Source organism: Juglans regia, chromosome 6 (genome assembly GCF_001411555.2).
Source record: "Juglans regia cultivar Chandler chromosome 6, Walnut 2.0, whole genome shotgun sequence".
In the NCBI taxonomy this organism is placed as follows: domain Eukaryota; kingdom Viridiplantae; phylum Streptophyta; class Magnoliopsida; order Fagales; family Juglandaceae; genus Juglans; species Juglans regia.
Genome location: NC_049906.1, coordinates 6,016,495 through 6,034,594, shown reverse-complemented (window position 1 = coordinate 6,034,594; position 18,100 = coordinate 6,016,495). Strand labels below are relative to the sequence as shown.

General features: G+C 38.6%; 1 protein-coding gene across 1 annotated transcript; it reads right to left on the bottom strand.

Moving 5' to 3' along the window:
- Positions 1–1,310: 1,310 nt before the first annotated feature.
- Positions 1,311–10,109, bottom strand: LOC108980025 (protein DETOXIFICATION 27-like). Its single transcript, XM_035690611.1, has 9 exons — positions 9,804–10,109; positions 9,176–9,717; positions 8,924–9,010; positions 8,711–8,767; positions 6,496–6,497; positions 2,254–2,490; positions 1,994–2,112; positions 1,532–1,621; positions 1,311–1,407 (listed from the first exon to the last, which is right to left on the bottom strand). Exons 1-9 carry the CDS (start codon positions 10,107–10,109, stop codon positions 1,330–1,332), a joined length of 1,518 nt encoding a protein of 505 aa, XP_035546504.1. The 3' UTR covers positions 1,311–1,329.
- Positions 10,110–18,100: the final 7,991 nt, after the last annotated feature.

Below are 18,100 nucleotides of genomic sequence, written 5' to 3'. Positions count from 1 at the left end.
TTGTGAAGGTTGACAAGGAAGGGTTCTTGTACCCCCACGACGATGCGCTGGTGATGACTATGCTGGTTGCCAAAAATATGATCACTGCCCTCTTTATATCTCTTCATCATGTAGGAACAAAAGCAATAGAAGGAGAAGCAAAGTTTCTCGATATGAAGCTGCCAGGGCTTTAACGGAGGACTGTGCAAAGACTATTGAAGAAGCATAGGGTAAGCAATACAGTAGAGAGGGTGGGATGTCAGTGAATAAAACCAAGTTACAGAATTGCAAAGAGGGTCTCAAGAATTGGAAAGCTCATATTTTGAATAAGGAACATATAGCCATTAAGGAAAAATTCCAGAGACTTGCAACTCTACAAGAGTTGGAAAATGGAGATTAGGCTAGTGCTATCGAACTGTTACATTAAGGGGAAGTGGATACAATCCTAAAAGAAGAAGAAATAAAGTGGAAATAGAGAGGAAAACAGAAGTGGTTGCAGCATGTTGATAGAAGCACGAAGCATTATCATATGTATGCCAATCAGAAAAGGAAAACAGATACCCTCACCCAGATTATTGATGGTCAGGGTTGCTTAGTTACAGATCAATCAATGATTCGTGACTAAGATGTACATCTTCATAGGTTTTTTAGCTGACTTTATTTACTTCCTCTAAACCAAATGATTTCTCTGAATGTCTCTCTGGTATGGTAAGTAAAAGAAGCTATTAGCAAATTATAATCCATAGTACTAAATGTGTCTTGGTATAAAAATAATGAGATGTATTAATTATTATTATTTTAATCATCATCATGTTATCGATCATTTCATGACGTGATAATAAATAATTGAAAGACTATGTTATTTTTTATTTATCATTATAACAAAAAGAATTATAGTGTGCTAATTAAAATAATAATGAATATTATTTTCCAAAATCGATTTGCTACCAAAGTCCAAAAGTCCTCATGTCAAAGTAATTTTTCTAAGAGTAAGCATGCCATGCATGGAAGATGAATTTTCAACATAATATTAGCATCTTTGATACGTGAAAATCTCCTAATTTTATGGCATTAACTGATATCAAATTCAAGGGTCTCGCAAAATTTTTTTACGTATCTCGTAAAAAGGGCACCGCACTAATTCATGTAAATATATATATATATATATATGTATTATATATACACTTTTTTTTATGTGTGTGTGTGTATATATATAATATTATTGAAGCTTAAAACGCAAACGCACAAAAGCAGAGAAGAGCGACAATACATGATATGAAGAGGGGAAAAAAAAAACCCCTCAAATTGGGTAGTATCGGTGGCAATTAAGATCCATGAACATGAATTCTATTAATGTTCGAGTACTTCTGATTGATCTTCTGGTTTAGGACTTGACCACTTACTTACACGCTTGCTGGCCTCCTCAGCCTACAAATCCAGCAGAGCATATATATTTAAGAGTTTTATATGATCATGAATTAATATGTAAAAGAATCATACAATTTATATGATCTAGAGAATTAATATATGTGATCTAGACATATTTATATACCTGTGTCACCCAATTGCTTCGTATTGTCATGATGGTCAATACCAAAGTCTGAACGGCCGTCCCACCGAAGACCATGCCACCCCAAATGCCCTGTCACAGCCACCAACTTCCATATTAAGTATTCCCAAAAAGCTTGATCATGATCATCTACTCAAATAATCATATCCATTACGGAGAATGATATAAATACAACACCTTTTACTTTGTGTCTACATATATGCTTAGTTGGTCAAATTCTGAATTAAAAGCCTAACAATATGCTTAGATTGAATGGGAGCTGCTAATGTTTGAAGAGTAGTAGTACTGATGGAACCAATAATGAATAATAATATTACTCTATTAAAAATGTTGGCGGCCTCTGTAACAAAGTAGCGATCGGCCTCCGACAAGGCCGGGAAGATCGCTCGGAAACTCCTAGATAAAATAGTAAAGCTGGCATGAATGGATACTAAGCACACATACCATGACGCCCAAATCGAACACCCATCCCATTAGAATTCCAACAGGAAGCCCAATAATGTAGTAGCAACCAAGATTTATATATGCTACTGTTGCTTGCCTTCCCGACCCAACAGCCACCCCTGTCGTCATATATATATATATATGTAGTGAAGAAGATGATTGATCACAACTCTTTTAGTGGAACAAACATAGGCAATATTTCATCAAATGCACTAAAATATAGTTAGAGAGATTGATGAGCTATATTAGCATAAACTTGCCTGATAAAACTGGTTGAACACTGTTGAGTAGAATTGTAATCCCTAACAAGTATGACATCTTATCAACTTCTTGGACAACATCAGCGCTGGACGTGAATATGTATGCAATCTTGTCGTGGACTATTAGGATTAGTATGCAGAAGAAGAGTCCAATCACAGCTGAATAGGACACAGACACTATTGCTGCAAATTTCGCAGCTTTGGCATTGCCGGCTCCCAATTCATTGGCCACCCTTACTGAGTTTCATGACAAAAAAAAAAAAAAAAAGATCATTCGATCCAACTATTATTCTCTCATTTTAATTAAAATTCTTTCATCATCCTCTAATGTAACATCAAATGATTGTAAAACTATTTGTTATTATCACTTATCTCTCAATCATCTAACACCACAAATGAAGATATCATGAATAATATTTAAAAAAAATTATAGGTACAAAAGTTATAAGAATCTTAATATTAGAAAATATAGAAAGGATAATACTATTCATCATCCTATTAATTACTATCATTTGATCATGCTCTAATTAGTATCATAATGATTAAAAAACTATTTGTTGTTTTCACTTATCCGTCAAAGAATGGTAGCTACAAGAATAACTAATAGTATTTTTCAAAAATTCTAGCCGTACAAATTTAAAAAATGCTTATATTACCAAATCTTGATCCAACATGGGCGCTCATTATGAAACCGGCTTATAATCTTATTCTAGAATTTTATAATCAAATGTTAGAGATCACTTGATCAAGAGGATCAGCATTTTAAGAGCACTCTTAATGGTTTCTTTATAATCTTATTCTTGAAATACATTACCAAACTTTTTCTATTTTAGATACTCGCATTTACAATATATCATATATCAGCTTATCTATTTTTTGTCTATATCAATTAAATATTTTTTAATATTTTTTTATTCATTTTAAATACAGTTTTTCTATGTACAGTCGGGAGGTGTAACTATGGGGGAGTCGCTTGGAACATCAGCCTGCCACATAAAAAAAAATACCAAAAAATAGACGAAAATAGAAAGAGCATTTGAAGATAGAATTAACGTAAAAGAAAAAAAAAAGGAAAGAGACGAAAACAGTGCATGAGCTCTTCGTCTTCGAAGGGAGGGGTGATCTTCGTGGGTCTCGTCTTCATCTTCAAGAGAGCATTTTGGTAATCTTTGTGGGTCTTGTCTTCGTGGGTTCTGGTCTTCATCTTCGTGCGTTTAGTTTTTTTTTTTTTCTTTTGAGAGTGCTTGTTTTGGATGAAAAAAAGTTTCTAATAGACCAGAGAATGGCTTGCTATCGACTATGAAAGTTGCTCATAACAACCTCAGTTTGAGATAACAATTTTGGTTGAACAAACTTGGAAAACTGAGGAGAGATGAGGTGGGTTTTTTGTGTTTGTCGGTGGGGATGGAAGGGGGCTAGAGTATGCCATTAGAGATTGCTTCATGTTGCTCTTGACCTCTTCCTTAGCCTTCCTCATAATTTTATAATACACAACTGCAAACATTGGAAAGTTGACCCAAGTCTAAAAAAGTCTTCTTTAAAATTTAGGTAGAGAGAGAGATGATGCACGTTGGAATATCGGGAAGAAAGTTGTGAAACTTCTTTAAAAATTAGAGACTATCAGAAAAAAAAAAATGTAGTATAGTCAAATCCACATTCTGAGAAAATCCTGAAACCAAAATTAGCAAAAAAGGGTTCCATGAAACTTGCCGTTGCTAAACTTCGATAGCTTCCATTTTTTGTAAGACTCAGAAATCTTGCAACTTTTGCTTGTGGGTTGTTATTGTAAATACTATGAGGAAGGGAGGGAAGGAGGGAGGCTTTGATGGAGGGAGGACTCAAGGGAGGCTTCAGTGGGAAGAAACTAAGAGAGGGAGGGAAGATGAAACTGGGAATGTTTGGGGTCAAACAATGTGTTTCCATTTTTTCACTAAATTGTGCGTTTTCATTTTGCCACATCGGCTGCGTTTCCCTTGTCCTTATGCTAGGTGACTGAGTTTAGCTTTTTTCTTTTAAATATTTCCTCTATCTAAAGATGAAATTGCTATATCCTCATTTTTTTCCTTCACTAACCTCATATATTTTCTTATTTGTAATATCTCTCCGTATATAATAATATCATATAATTATATCCTATTCCAGATTAATCCAAATATATAAGCCAAACCAAAATTAAAAATGATTCAAAATATAACAAAAGAGATTATATTATGAGAGTATTTTCAAATATATTACGAGAGTATTCATGTTCAATAATTGTGAAAAAATATTCTTGGACATATTCTCAAGATATCATGGGAGTACTTATAAGATGGAAATTTCAATTTTTGGCATAAGAAATTTGTAACAAATCTCAACCACCCTATATTATCCAAATGATCATCTAGCTAACATTGATCATCCATTGGAAAGTTGCACTTTATATTGGGACAATGGGTTTCTTAGATTCCTCATATTTCCAAGCTATGTGTTTTGAGTATAGATATTAGTAATTTTTACAATCACTATTCTTTCAAGAGAGTGGGTGCTTATGATCAAAATGTTGCATAATATGATCTAGTTGAAGGAAAGGAAAACAGAACATTGCTTCATGTACTTTAAGTACACAGTACATTTGAAAAACACTAGTAGCATACACAGGTACACAGAAGCCAAGCACTGTGTACTTAAGTGCACAATGCCCATGCACGTTCAAATTGTGCATGGCATGCACAGTGCACACGGGGTGCACTTCACCATGCACCAAGGAAACTTTGTGCCACCTCTCTGCGGGGCCCGTTGACCCACCGGCGACCATCACGTGGATTGCCGACGGTTTCTGTCCTGCGCCAATGGCCCCCACCCATGGGCAATACCCTGTGTCTGAGCCGCGAACAGAAGCATACCCCTTGATGGGCCATGGCCCCACTGTGTTGAAGTCTGAGGGCTGCGCCGACGGTCATCAAGAGACCCGCCAGCACAGTCTATCGCCTTGGAGAAGGTCCATGACCACTGCCCCCTAATGGAAACCGTCGCAAGACCACGAGCGTGGGACTGCCTGTGGCTAAGATTACCTTAACCTAGATGTACCGTGGAACGACTGGGGTTCTGACAGCCATAATGTGGATTGACGACATTTTTTGTCCTCGTCTGAACGCTGCGTTCGCCCCTTGTCACACGGTGGCAAGCAGCAACTTGAAGCCTCACACCAGTGCATCAGGCATGCATTGGATTCCATGGTCATGCACAGCGGGCATAGCTCCACATCTTCGACTCGTTGGCCATGCACTGCGGCCAAGCACTTCGCGGCCTCCTCGCCCATGGTCATGTGCAAAGGGTAGGTCTCCACGGCCTCCACTTGTCGGCTATGCATTGTGGCCAAAGCATTCCACGGCCTCCTCGCCCATGGTTATGCACAACAGGTAGAGCTCAGCGACCTCCTTTCCACGACCATGTGCACCACGACCATGGTTGAGCACCCTAGGCCTACTTGAATTTAGTTTGGAACTACAGAAGAGAAGGAAATAGAAGGACACCTACCCAGAAAAGAAAGCAAAAACAAAGAGAGGAAATGGGAAAAAAATGGAAGTGGAAACAAAAATGAAGAGCTAGGAAGAGAAGAAACGACAAAACAGCAGCGGCCAACTTCAGTCAAGCTGCAGACAGATGACAGCCAAAAAAAAAAAGTCATGGTGGCAAAATATTTTGGTTTGTCTCATTCAAAACTTACATGTATTTTGTTTTCACAATCATGATTGATCCCTGTAACAACTTATCTCCCCGCGAGGTAAAAAGGGAAATGTAGGCCTAAAATGTTGCCTTATCCCTCTCGTGGAGAAGTGCGGGTTGGCCCTTGGCCACCCAAAGACAAAACTTCCATCAACGAAATCTACATCAACGAAATCGCCAACAACAACTTACCTCCCTGTGAGGCAAAAAGGAAAAGGTTGCCTTATCCTTCTCGTGGAGGAGTGGAGGTCGGTCCTTGGCCACCAGAAGACAGAATCTCCATCAACGAAATCTACATCAGCAACTTACCTCCCCGCGGTCATAAAGAAAAAGGTTGTCCTAAAAGGTTGTCTTACTTTTATCGTGGAGGAGTGTAGGTCGGCCCTTGGCCACCGAAGACAGAATCTCTATCAACGAAATCTATATCAACAAAATTGCCATCAGCAACTTGCGTCATTAAGAGGTAAAAAGAGAAATGTAGGCCTAAAAGGTTGCCTTATTTCTCTCGCGGTGGAGTGCAGGTCGGCCCTTGACCACTGGAAGATAGAATCTCCATCAACGGAATCTCCACCAACGGAATCTCTATCAACATAATCTCCATCAACGAAATCTTCCGCAACAGAATCTCCACTAACGGAATTTCCATTAACGAAATTTACACTAACGAAATCTCCAGCATTGGAGCGCCATCTCCAACAACATAATGCCAAACGGATAGCACCCTAGACCTTTACCATACCCTAGAAAGACAACTCAAGCTTGTGAATTTCGCACTTGTGATTGCAAAATATTTGTGATAACAGGTTTGACTTTTGCAGCATCTTCTACTTACTTTCCTGTGGAGGTCAATAGGCGAGTCTAGCCTTAAGGCGGCACGGTTTGCCTCACCACGAAGTGCAGGTTTAGTCTTTTGATGGCTTGACATTACTTTCAAGACAGTATAGCGCGGTCAGACATCTTCTGCTTACCTTCTTGTGGGGGTCAACAGGTGGATCCAGCCCTAAGGCGGCCCAACCTGCATCACAGCGAAGTGCAGGTCTAGTCTTTCGATTGCCCGACGTTACTTTTGAGACAGCAGCTCCACCAGCAGACGCCAGGTGTTCACGCTTGTGCCATAACCATTGCCAGCGAGTTACATTTGAGAACGAGCCTTCGTGAGTTAACGTGCCTCCGAGCTCAACAACTGCCTGAAGTGAACCTACAGGGTCGACGGGCTCCCTGACTACTTCGCACAGGTTACAACAAACATACTCTAACACTAATTGGAATTCACATTGGAAAAGGAAAATTCACCGACGTCATAAAAAATAATGACGTCAAAAGAATGTATGCCTTTTGACAAGACTTAGGGCGAGTTCAGTCTTACTAGCTGCTCGACCTTCTACCATTCTTTATAAAAGTCAACAGGCGAGAAAGGTTAGGGATTGCCCGGCCTCCCAGGCGTTCGCATAGGCGGGCAAGTCGTTTGACTGCCTGACCAACTTTCATATGCATATGATGCAGTCGAGCCTACCTCCCGCTTACCTTGCTGAGCAACATGCTCACAACCTATGCATTTCAAGCGGTCGAGCCTACCTCCTGCTTATCTCGCCAAGACGTGTACGCAACTTACGCAGTTGAGCCCATCTCCAGCCTAATCCCGCGCTCAGAAATCTTTACTGCTTAATGCAAGAAGAACAAGCGACCAGGGCCAGCAACTAGAATTTATTTCTCTACGGAAGGAGGCGGATCAGTTCGAATACATATTTTACCTTCAAAAGACTCTCAAGGTCACAAGCTGCCCTTAAGAATTGGGGGCAACTGTGAAGGAGTAAAATACCCTAGGCCGCAAAAGGGTTTTTAAGACCCAACTCATCAAGGGGTCATCACTAGAAGACAAAGAAAGAGAGAGAGAAATGAGACAAGAAGGGACTAGGGGGCATGGAGGTGTTAGGAAAGAACGTATTCTCTAGCAAGTAGTTCTGTAGCTCCAATTGTACAGTGAGAAATGAAAAGTTATGAGAGATTGTAAACAAGCTTATTATAATATAATCTCTTCTCCCCAAACCCTCATGGATGTAGGCCTAGTGCCAAATCACTTAAATCTATATGTTCATCTCTTCATATTTCCTCTAAATTTAAATAGTATTCATCATTATGGATCTACGCACCGACACCGTATAGTCGCACCGGACCATTGCAAGGACTCTAAAAAATATTGATCTAGGTCCAACCCATTTCAATACGTTCTGAGAATGAATCTTTCTTCTCTTCTAGGCTGTGCGGTTTTGCACTTTAGCAATGATCATCCATGCATGTATCGCGATTAAAAGTTGTTCTTACTTATCAATTACTATGGATGCTTACGTTGTCCGACTTGACATCTAGTTAAAATACCATAAGTTGACCAAGTCCACATCAACTTTGGCGAATCAAGAGTACTTCCGCATGTGAAGTACGTTTGGCAATTTCAACAATATATTTCAGAAAATTTCGGGTGTTAGCTTGTTTCACTCATCTTTCTGTCCTTTCCTCTTATTTTCAATGTTTTTTCTGTTCAAAGGTTGTCTATATTATATATAGTAAGTAATTAACTAATATCAAGTCTTGACGTATAGTTTTTGTCTGAACATAAAATCGGGTATTTATAGACCATGCCAGCGAGTTAGATAGGTGTAATTATCTGAACATATACATATATTATTATATGCGCAGTCTAGCTCTAAAATTAAGGAAGAACCAAAAGTGAGAAAGGGGTCAGAAAAGGTACCCTGCACCAGCAAAGAAAGCGATATGGATCATGAGCTCCAACCCATTGATGTTCAAGCTGCAGAAGGTCCAGATTTATTATAAGAACAAAGCAGTACAAATCTTAGTAAAATATTATTTCCATATATAAAATCATGATCATCTTATTCAAAGAGAAGGATATAACCGAATCTTTAACCAACCGCGACACGAAACAGGGGTTAGGTTTCCATACCAGACTGACAACGCATCCACGGCAATTGTGGAATTCTCCATGGAGCCAGTCATTAACATCAGTATTGTGTAGTACCAACTCTCCAAGCTGTTTTCATTACCAGCAAAAGAAAGATGAATGCAATCCGATATTGATCAGGAAGAAGGAGAACATGGATTTTCAAAGTCTTTGAGGACAAAAATCTCATCTTCATCTTACTACATGGAATTTAACAGTAAGAATAGCAATCGAGAAAGCTTCAGAGAAAACTACCAGAGCATGACTCCTGAAGCAGCAGAGAGCTTGATGAATTCCCAAAGTCCCGTAAAGGCTTGGGCAGAAAATCCAGTCCAAGTTTCAGGACATCCACCACACATAGCATAGCCACACAACCCCAAAACCAAAACCCACCAAGAGATATCCAAAGCAACAATAATACCAACAAGCCCAAAATCCAACACATAAAGGAAGAGCCAAGTAGCAAGCAAATTAACCAGCAAAGCAGCAAAAGAAACCCACGCAATCACAAAGGTCTTAAGTTGCGACTGCAAGAACCGTTGCACTGGGAACAGAAACGTAAATCCGATCTGCAGCGGTATTAGGCACAAGGCCACCACCTCCCCCAGCTCCGCCACTTCGTCGGAGAGTCCTATGAGCTTCATAATCGGACCAGCAAAAATGTTAATGGGGAGGAGCAAAATACCACAGAGGAAGAGCACAACCCATGACCTTTGCAAGTATATGCCCAACATGCGGTAACTCTTCGCCCCAAAGGCCTGCCCACACAGTGTCTCCAAGGCGCTCGCCATCCCTAACTGAATTTCAAACTCTCAGAATAAATTCATTCCAGACAGCAGAGAGACTAGCTAGCAAGTCATAGAACATAGAGCTGAATCAATACCATGAAGCCAAGATTGAAGCCGCAGATGAGAGTGAGGGATATGGAAATGGCAGCGAGCTCAGCGTCGCCGAGATGGCCACCGAAGGCTAGAGTGATGACGTTCATGGAGAAGGTTACGATGCGGCTGAAGATGGCGGGGCCAGCAATATGCCATAGCTTCTTTGATTCAATCCAGAACCTTGAGGAAAGGTCTTTATTAGCTTCTAGATGATCTTGATCTGCTTCATCTTGTATGGACGATTGTGGCCGTATGAGCGAATGGTTCAGATCTTCATGATCATCTTCCTGGTTCAAACTGTTCCCCATCGAAGGTGACTAGTTTTTGCCCACTTTGCTAGTTTTCCAAGTATTATTTGGTACAGTGTTTGCTTTGGAAGAGAGGCAATGGTCTACTAAATATAAGATGTCGACGACCGACAAGTCTTGAGTACAAATCGTCGTTTGAAGATTAGAAAAAGTCACATTTTTTTTTTTTTTTGTTGGAATATACTCCGATATCCAATATGATAATAATAGGGATACGTGGTGTATGAAATTTCATATTATTTGAAAATGAGAAATTTTTGCTGTTTACAATATTCTAATGAAGTTTCAATTGTATTATTGACTAATTTTTTTGGAATATAGACAATGTGACTTAGGCCTTCCATTGGGGCATTACAAACGATATCGGAGCCTATCTCAACAAGAAATGTGAGACTTGAACTGTGCCACTTATGATAGATTAGCCTGACGAGAACGTTGAGAATTTAACGAGACAGATTATGATACCCAATATAATAAGTGAGGGTAAGTGGCATATAGGACGAGATTATGATACCCAATATGATAAGTGGGGATAGGTTGTGTATAAAATCTCATATTGTTTGAGAATGCGAAATTCTTGTTCTTTATATTGTTCCAATACGGTTTCAATTGTATCATTGACTAGTCTTTTTAGAGTATAGACCTTGTAATTTGTGCCTTCTATTAGGGCGTTAAAATAGTATTGAAATTTGGGACTTGAGTCTTGTCACTTACAACAAACTGACCCAAAGTGGACGTCAGAAATTTTATGGAAGGAGATTGTGATACCACATATGATAAAAATAAGAGTAGGTGGCGTATGAGATCCTACATTGTTTGGGAATTAGAAGTTCATGTTGTTTATAAGGTTCAAATGTGACTCCAATTGTATCATTGGTTAGTCTTTTTGGAGTTTAAGCCATGTGTCTTGAGTCTTCCATTGATGTGTTACATAACAGAACGACAGAAAAAGTTTGCCATATTTAGGGATGTGCAAAATCACTGCTACGTCTAATTCCAATCGACGTCCGGTCCGACTCTTTCAAAGTTAGAAAAGTCGGAGTCGGAGTTGCTTCGAAAAAATTATTCGAAGTCAAAGTCGAAGCCTATATCGGATCCGACATCCGATATTTATACTTAATATATATGATATTGTAATTTAAGTAATAGGAAGTTGAGTGGCCTAACGGTTGAGACATTGTTTTGCAACCCTTTGACTTATGTTCGACCCCCTTGCATACGAGATAGTCATGTTTTTCAATTTTTTTTTTTTTAAGAAAAGGAGAAAATAATGTTGTTTTCTCTCCTAGTTCTTAAAACCCTAATCATGACCAGCCCAACCTCAAGCTTAGGCTTAGCCTTCCGGGTTTTAAAAAGGGTGGCTCTACAGCCACGCTCCCAGTCCCGCTGGGAGCCACCGATAGTATAAAATGTTGTATTTTTTTATTTTACTTTTTTATGTATTTTTTTAACACTGTAAAATATTTTTAAAAAATAAAAAAAAAATATAACATCATTAAAAAATGCTTACTTAATAACTAAGTAAAAAAATATTAAAAAATATTTTAAAAAAATATAACAGTACCGGAAGCGATAAGAGTAGCTTTACTCTTTAAAAAAAGAGTTGCTATACTCACCGTTTAGTCAAAGGTTTTATTTTCCTTTCGCCTAAATCCTAGCCGCGCGAGTCTTTCATCTCGTTGCTCTCCAGGGGTTCGCCTTGTAATAGCATATAGCCCAAACCAATGGCCCAGCCCCTTTTTTTTTTCTCTCTTTTTCTTCGGCCCCCCCCTTCCCATCCCGTAACTTGCCCCCTTCTCTGATTCTTTCAATAATTCTCCTCTCTCTCTCTCTCTCTCTCTCTCTCTCTCTCTCTCTCTCAATCCTCGATCCGTATCTCTTTCTACCCCCTTTAAACCCACTCTCTCACAACCCTCTCTCTCTTTTCCCGATTCTCTCAACCCCCATGATCTCTCTCTCTCTCTCTCTCTCTTAATTTCCCCCTCGCCGTATATATATCTCTCTTGAATTTCCATCCCCACCCGTACATATATTTTATCTCTCTTTCTTTTTCTGTGTAACCTTCGTCCACAACCACTACTCCTTACTGTTTCATCACCACTAACGATAATATTAGGAAAATTCTCATCCCTCATAAATAGTAGATTTATTGAATTTTGAGTGTAAAATTATTAATATTTGGTGTTGTGAATTGTTAAGAATATACCTAATTGATTACGCTGTTATGGTATATTGAAGATGAATTTAATATTCAAGTGTTAGTAGTGGGTATTGGTTAGAATTAATCTATGTTTATGTCATTGCTATATGGTTGAGTGTAGACATTATTTACGTTGAATTAATAAGGGGATAGAGGTTGTGTAGGTGCTGCCTGCAGATTATTTGCAACCTAGAAATTTGGAGTTTATTAATTTTGGATGATAATTTTTTAGAATAAGTCTAAATTCATGTTATTAAGGATTGTGTAAAATTTTAGAGTTAAGTAAAATCATTTTTAGTGTAGAATTTGACGATTTATAATGGCCTTGAAATAGGTTTCAAGTGACCGTTGATGAATGAATATTGTGATTATTTTTACGTAGAAATCGAGATAAGTGGCTCTTTAATGAGTTTTTAATAAAAGAACTGTTAATTTTGTTTGGAATGGTACACTGGGATATTATATTTCAAACTTGTATTAACTTTGAATTTGTGCACATTCTTATGCCATTTTGAGTCTACTTATGAGATTTGTACAAATAATTTTGTAATGGTTTATATGTTTGAAAAATGCCATTGCACATATGAGCACATGGCATTTTTCAAACACGTGACTTATGAAATTTGAAAGTTAAATGTGAGCATGTTATTTATTCTTGAATCCATGATATGAATGTCTTTATGATATGTTTAACGTCCATTGTGACGTGAAGTCTTCGTGGCATGATATCTTTATGGTATATTGATGCCTTCGTGGCATGATGTTTTCATGGCAATATAATATCTTTGTAGTATATTAGTGATTTTCTATTGTCTTGTGGCTTTGAATATGATATTTGGCTGAATATATTGGTTGAGATAAAATTGTATTGCTCACATTATTTTATTAAAAATTTATTCACTCTCTTATATTCAAGAAAATTGTCAGCTCCTACACTCCCATTAAATTGCTACTTACTGAGCATGTGGCAATTTACCAATTCATTTCACATACTTTTCAGAATTGTAAAAAGTTTTTTCCTTTGTAGTAACAACTTTTGAGCTAAAGATTCCAGAGTGGACTTGGTTTAGTCACTTGAGATTAGAAGTTTTGGGGCTTGATGATTTTGTTGCTTGAAGATGGTTTTGATTATATAGAGAGTTTTCTTATAGTCATATTTTAGTTATTTTACAGTTTTTGTTGGAGTATTTGTATTTGTAATTATTTAGAGTTTAATAGCTCTAGTCTAACTTGTGAATGAGTTTTTGAAAATTATTGTAGTATAGTTGTGAATACTTTGGTAGTTGTGTATATGATATATATTGTAAATAGGGAGAAAGTTTGGGGGAGTTAGAGTCGGAGTCCAACTTCGGCTTCAATTTTTGTCAAAGTCAAAGTTTAGAGTTAGACTTTCTAACTATGTTGGAGTTGGACCCCGCCCTAGCCATGTTCTTCTATTTTTACGCAAATACAAGAAGGTTGCATGAAATGTGATCGAATCTGCTGAGCTGAGACTCGTCGTAGTACTCGTTGAGTTTGACCCTAAATGCCTCATTAATTAAAGCTACAATTATCATTGGCCACATGGGCTACCGATTATTTTCTAATACAAGCATTTATAAGAGCGAATACCAGCATGGGATATATTCAATGATAGCAACATTTCACTGGTGCTTATTGGGTGTCATGTCGAGACATAAAGAAAAAAATTACTTTTAAATTTGTTAAAATATTTTAAGATTTCAAATTAAAATGAATATAAATATATTCAGTCATCAAGATTACAATATTCACAGTTGTTATAGAGTTTATTTTATTTATCTATCTTTTTGTCAAATACTATTAGCACACGTGATTATTTTGCACCCGTGCACACCAGCTCACAACACTTAACTGCTGTTAGCACACCTCAACAAAATGCTCAACAGAATGCCTCACAACATAAAGACAAAAATCGTTGCCACCTCAGAATTCTAAGGAAGATGACTATAGAAACATATAGAATTTCTTTGTAAATCTGATTAGAATTGTCTTCCTCTCTCTATAAATACTATACAACACCAAGTGCTAAATATGAAGGAAGAACACCCTGTAAAGCTCACTTTGAAATAGTATACGCCCATTGAGGCATTTCATCAAATGGATTGTCTTCATAATGTTATACTATTTCTCTTCATGGTATTCAGAGCTGCATAGGACATCAGCCCACTTTACGATCCATCATGGCCCCTCCCCTACCTTTGAATCCCTCCCTCTGAATCCCTCCCTCACCAATGCCGCTGCTCACCTTATCACCATTAAACTTTCCCATGATAGTTTTCCCCTTTGGAAAGCTCAACTTCTCGCTTTCCACAAAAGCCATCAACTCTATGGCTACGTCGATGGTTCGATTCCTCTTCCCCCTCCCTCCATCGATGAAAAACCCAATCCTGCCCCTAGCTCATGGCTTCTGCAAGATCAAATGATCATATCTGCCCTATACTCTTCCCTCACCGACACTATTCTCTCCCAAGTAGTAGATTGCTCAACTTCGCATGAAATCTAGTCTACTCTTACCAACCTTTATTCTGCTCAGTCTACCGCCCATCTTATGTAGACACAATATCAATTGGCTACCCTAAAAAAAGGCTCCGACACCATTTCTACCTACTTACACAAAGTCAAAGCGTTAGCTTCATCCCTTTTCTCTGCTGGTCGATCTCTTTTTTCCCATGAATTCATTGTTTATCTCTTAGTTGGCTTGGGATTTGACTATGAATCTGTGGTATCTTCCATAACCACCAGACCCGAACCATTATCCTCATCTCAAGTCTATAGTTATCTTCTAAATCACGAATCTCGTCATGCCCATCAGACCAAAACCACCCTCTCTGTTGCGTCTTTCTCAGCTAATTCTACTCAATTTCTCCCCACTTCAAATCCTTCCAATCAAGGTCGTGGTTGTAGCTTTTGCCACGGTCGAGGTGGTGCCCATATCTCTTATTCGGGACCTCCTAATTTCTTTTCTTCCCAGACTCAAACTAATCCAACCTGCCAAATTTGTACTCGTGTCATTCACCCAGCCTTTCAGTGATATCATCATTTCACTCATAACTATCAGCCTTCCCCATCTCCATCTCTCACAGCTTATTATACTAATGTTCCAATCACTCCATCGTCATCTAATTCATGGTTTCCTGACTCTGCTGCTACAAACCATTTCATGCCAGATTTCTCCAATTTAAATCTGGAATCAACATCGTATACTGGATTTGATCAAGTCCATATTGGCGATGGGTCCTCTCTCCCCATAAAGAACACTAGCGCTGGCCTTCTTCCAACACCCACTGGCAAATTCCTTCTCCATCATTTAATTCATGTTCCATCCATTTCTAAGAATTTGTTATCTGTGCTACAGTTTTGTCTTGATAATTCTATTTTCTTTGAATTTAACTCCTCTGATTTTCTTATGAAGGATTTGCATACCCAGGAAGTACTTCTTCAGGGTCCTGTTAAGAATGGCTTGTACGTGCTTCCATCACATGATGAGCTCATTTCTGGATCTACTGGTTCCATACAACATCATGCTTTCATTGGTGAAAGGAGTACTCCTCAAATTTTGCATTCCCGTTTAGGACACTCGTCTCCCCGTATCATTTCTTTTACTATACGTCAACATAATCTAGCCACCATCTCTATGTCACAGTTTCCTCTTTGTAATGCTTGCCTTCAAGCAAAGTCTCACACTCTTCCTCACCCCCTCTCCCTTTCTCGATCAAATCATGCTTTTCAACTTTTATTTTTAGATTTTTGGAATCGGCGCCTGTGTTATCCTCTAGTGGTGTTAGATTTTACTTTTCCACTGTCAATGACTTTACTAAATACATTTCGTGTTTTCCCTTACATGTTAAATCTGAAGTGTCTACTATTTTTTTTAACTTTCATTAAATTTGTGCAAAATACCTTCTCTAAAAATATCATTGCGGTACAAACAGATTGGGCTGGAGAATTCTATCCCTTTCATTCTCTTCTTCTTAATTCTGGTATTTCTCATCGCATTACTTGCCCTTATTCTCACGCACAAAATGGAAGCGTGGAGAGACGTCATCATCATATTGTGAAAACTGGGCTATCTCTTCTAGCCCAGTCCCCGGCTCCATCCAAATTTTGGGCTTAGGCGTTTCAAACTACCACTCTTTTAATAAATAGGATGCCTACTCGAATTTTAAAAAATATCTCTCCCTTTCAAGCTTTATTCAACCAACAACCAAATTATAATTTTTTGTGAATTTTTGGCTGCACTTGTTGGCCTAATCTCCATCTTTTTAATCGTTATAAAATGGACATGCGTTCACAACTTTGTGTTTTTATTGGATATAGTTTGAATCATATGGGCTATAACTGTTTGCATATTCCTACTGGTCGCATTTATGTCTCACGGGACGTTCAGCTTGATGGAACACAATTTCTGTTTTCTACCTCAATTTCTTCCTTAAACTCATCTAGTTCTTCATCTCAGCCTAGTCCTCTGCAAGTCTCTTTACCTAATCCAACTCCTTGGCCCATCTCTCACAAGCCCAGAGTCATTCCTTCCCCTATCTCTTCTACTTCTTCTCCCATGTCTCCTCACTCTTCCCCGGCCCAATCTCCTACCTTATCTTTGGCCCAGAATAATCAATCTTCCCCAACCCTAATAGACACCAACTTCTCTGATGACCCTTCTCGATCTCTATCTCCTGCACCGCGCTAATCAAACCCTAGCTTCTCTCCATCACGGCCTTTTTCTACCTCCACACATTCGATGCTTACACGATCCAAAACTCACCATTCTTGTCCACTAAATCGCACGGATGGTATAATCATTTGGCCCCTTTCCAAACCTTCCTCCTCTCTCATAGAATCGACTTTTATCCCTAAGGAACCCACCTCGTATACAGTTGCTTCTCAATATTCGACTTGGCGTGACGCCATGGCCACTGAATTCGAAGCCCTTTTGCGAAATCACACCTAGGACTTGGTTCCTCCCTCTCCCAATATGAACATCCTTGGTTCCAAGTGGGTCCTTAAAATCGAAAGGCATGCTAATGGAACTCTAGAATGTTGAAAAGCTCGACTCGTTGCTAAAGGGTTTCACCAGCAAGCCGGATTTGATTATTTTGAGACCTTTAGCCCGGTAGTTAAGTCTGTCACAATTCGTTTAATTATTTATCGTGCAGTAACTCGAAAATGGCCTCTTCATCAACTAGATGTGTAGAACGTTTTTTTGCATGGAGATCTGGAGGAGGATGTTTTCAGGCATCAACTGACTGGGTTTGTAAATCCAGACTATCCTAATTTTGTTTGTAAACTCCAAAAATCTATATATGGTTTGAAACAAGCCCAAGGCTTGGTTTGCTAAGTTGAGTTCTTGTTTGTTAGATTTAGGGCTTCATGCTTCTACATTAGACTATTCTCTGTTTATTCTTTCCATTGCCTCTGCCTCCATTTATGTTTTAGTCTATGTCGATGATATTGTTGTTACTGCATCTCACTCTTCCCTTATCAATGATTTTATTGTTGCTTTGTGTTAATCCTTTCTTGTTAAAGATCTTGGCATGCTACATTATTTTCTTGGTATTCAGGTTTGTAGAAATCCTTTTGGTTTATTTCTTTCTCAGCATCGATAAATTTATGATCTCTTACGTCGCACTAATATGCACCAGTCCAAACCCGTGTCCACCCTAATGGCTTCTTCCACTAAACTCATTGCACTTGATGGCCCCTCCTTTGAGGATCTATAACTTTATTGAAGTGTCATTGGAAGCCTTCAATATCTCTCGTTCACTAGACCTGA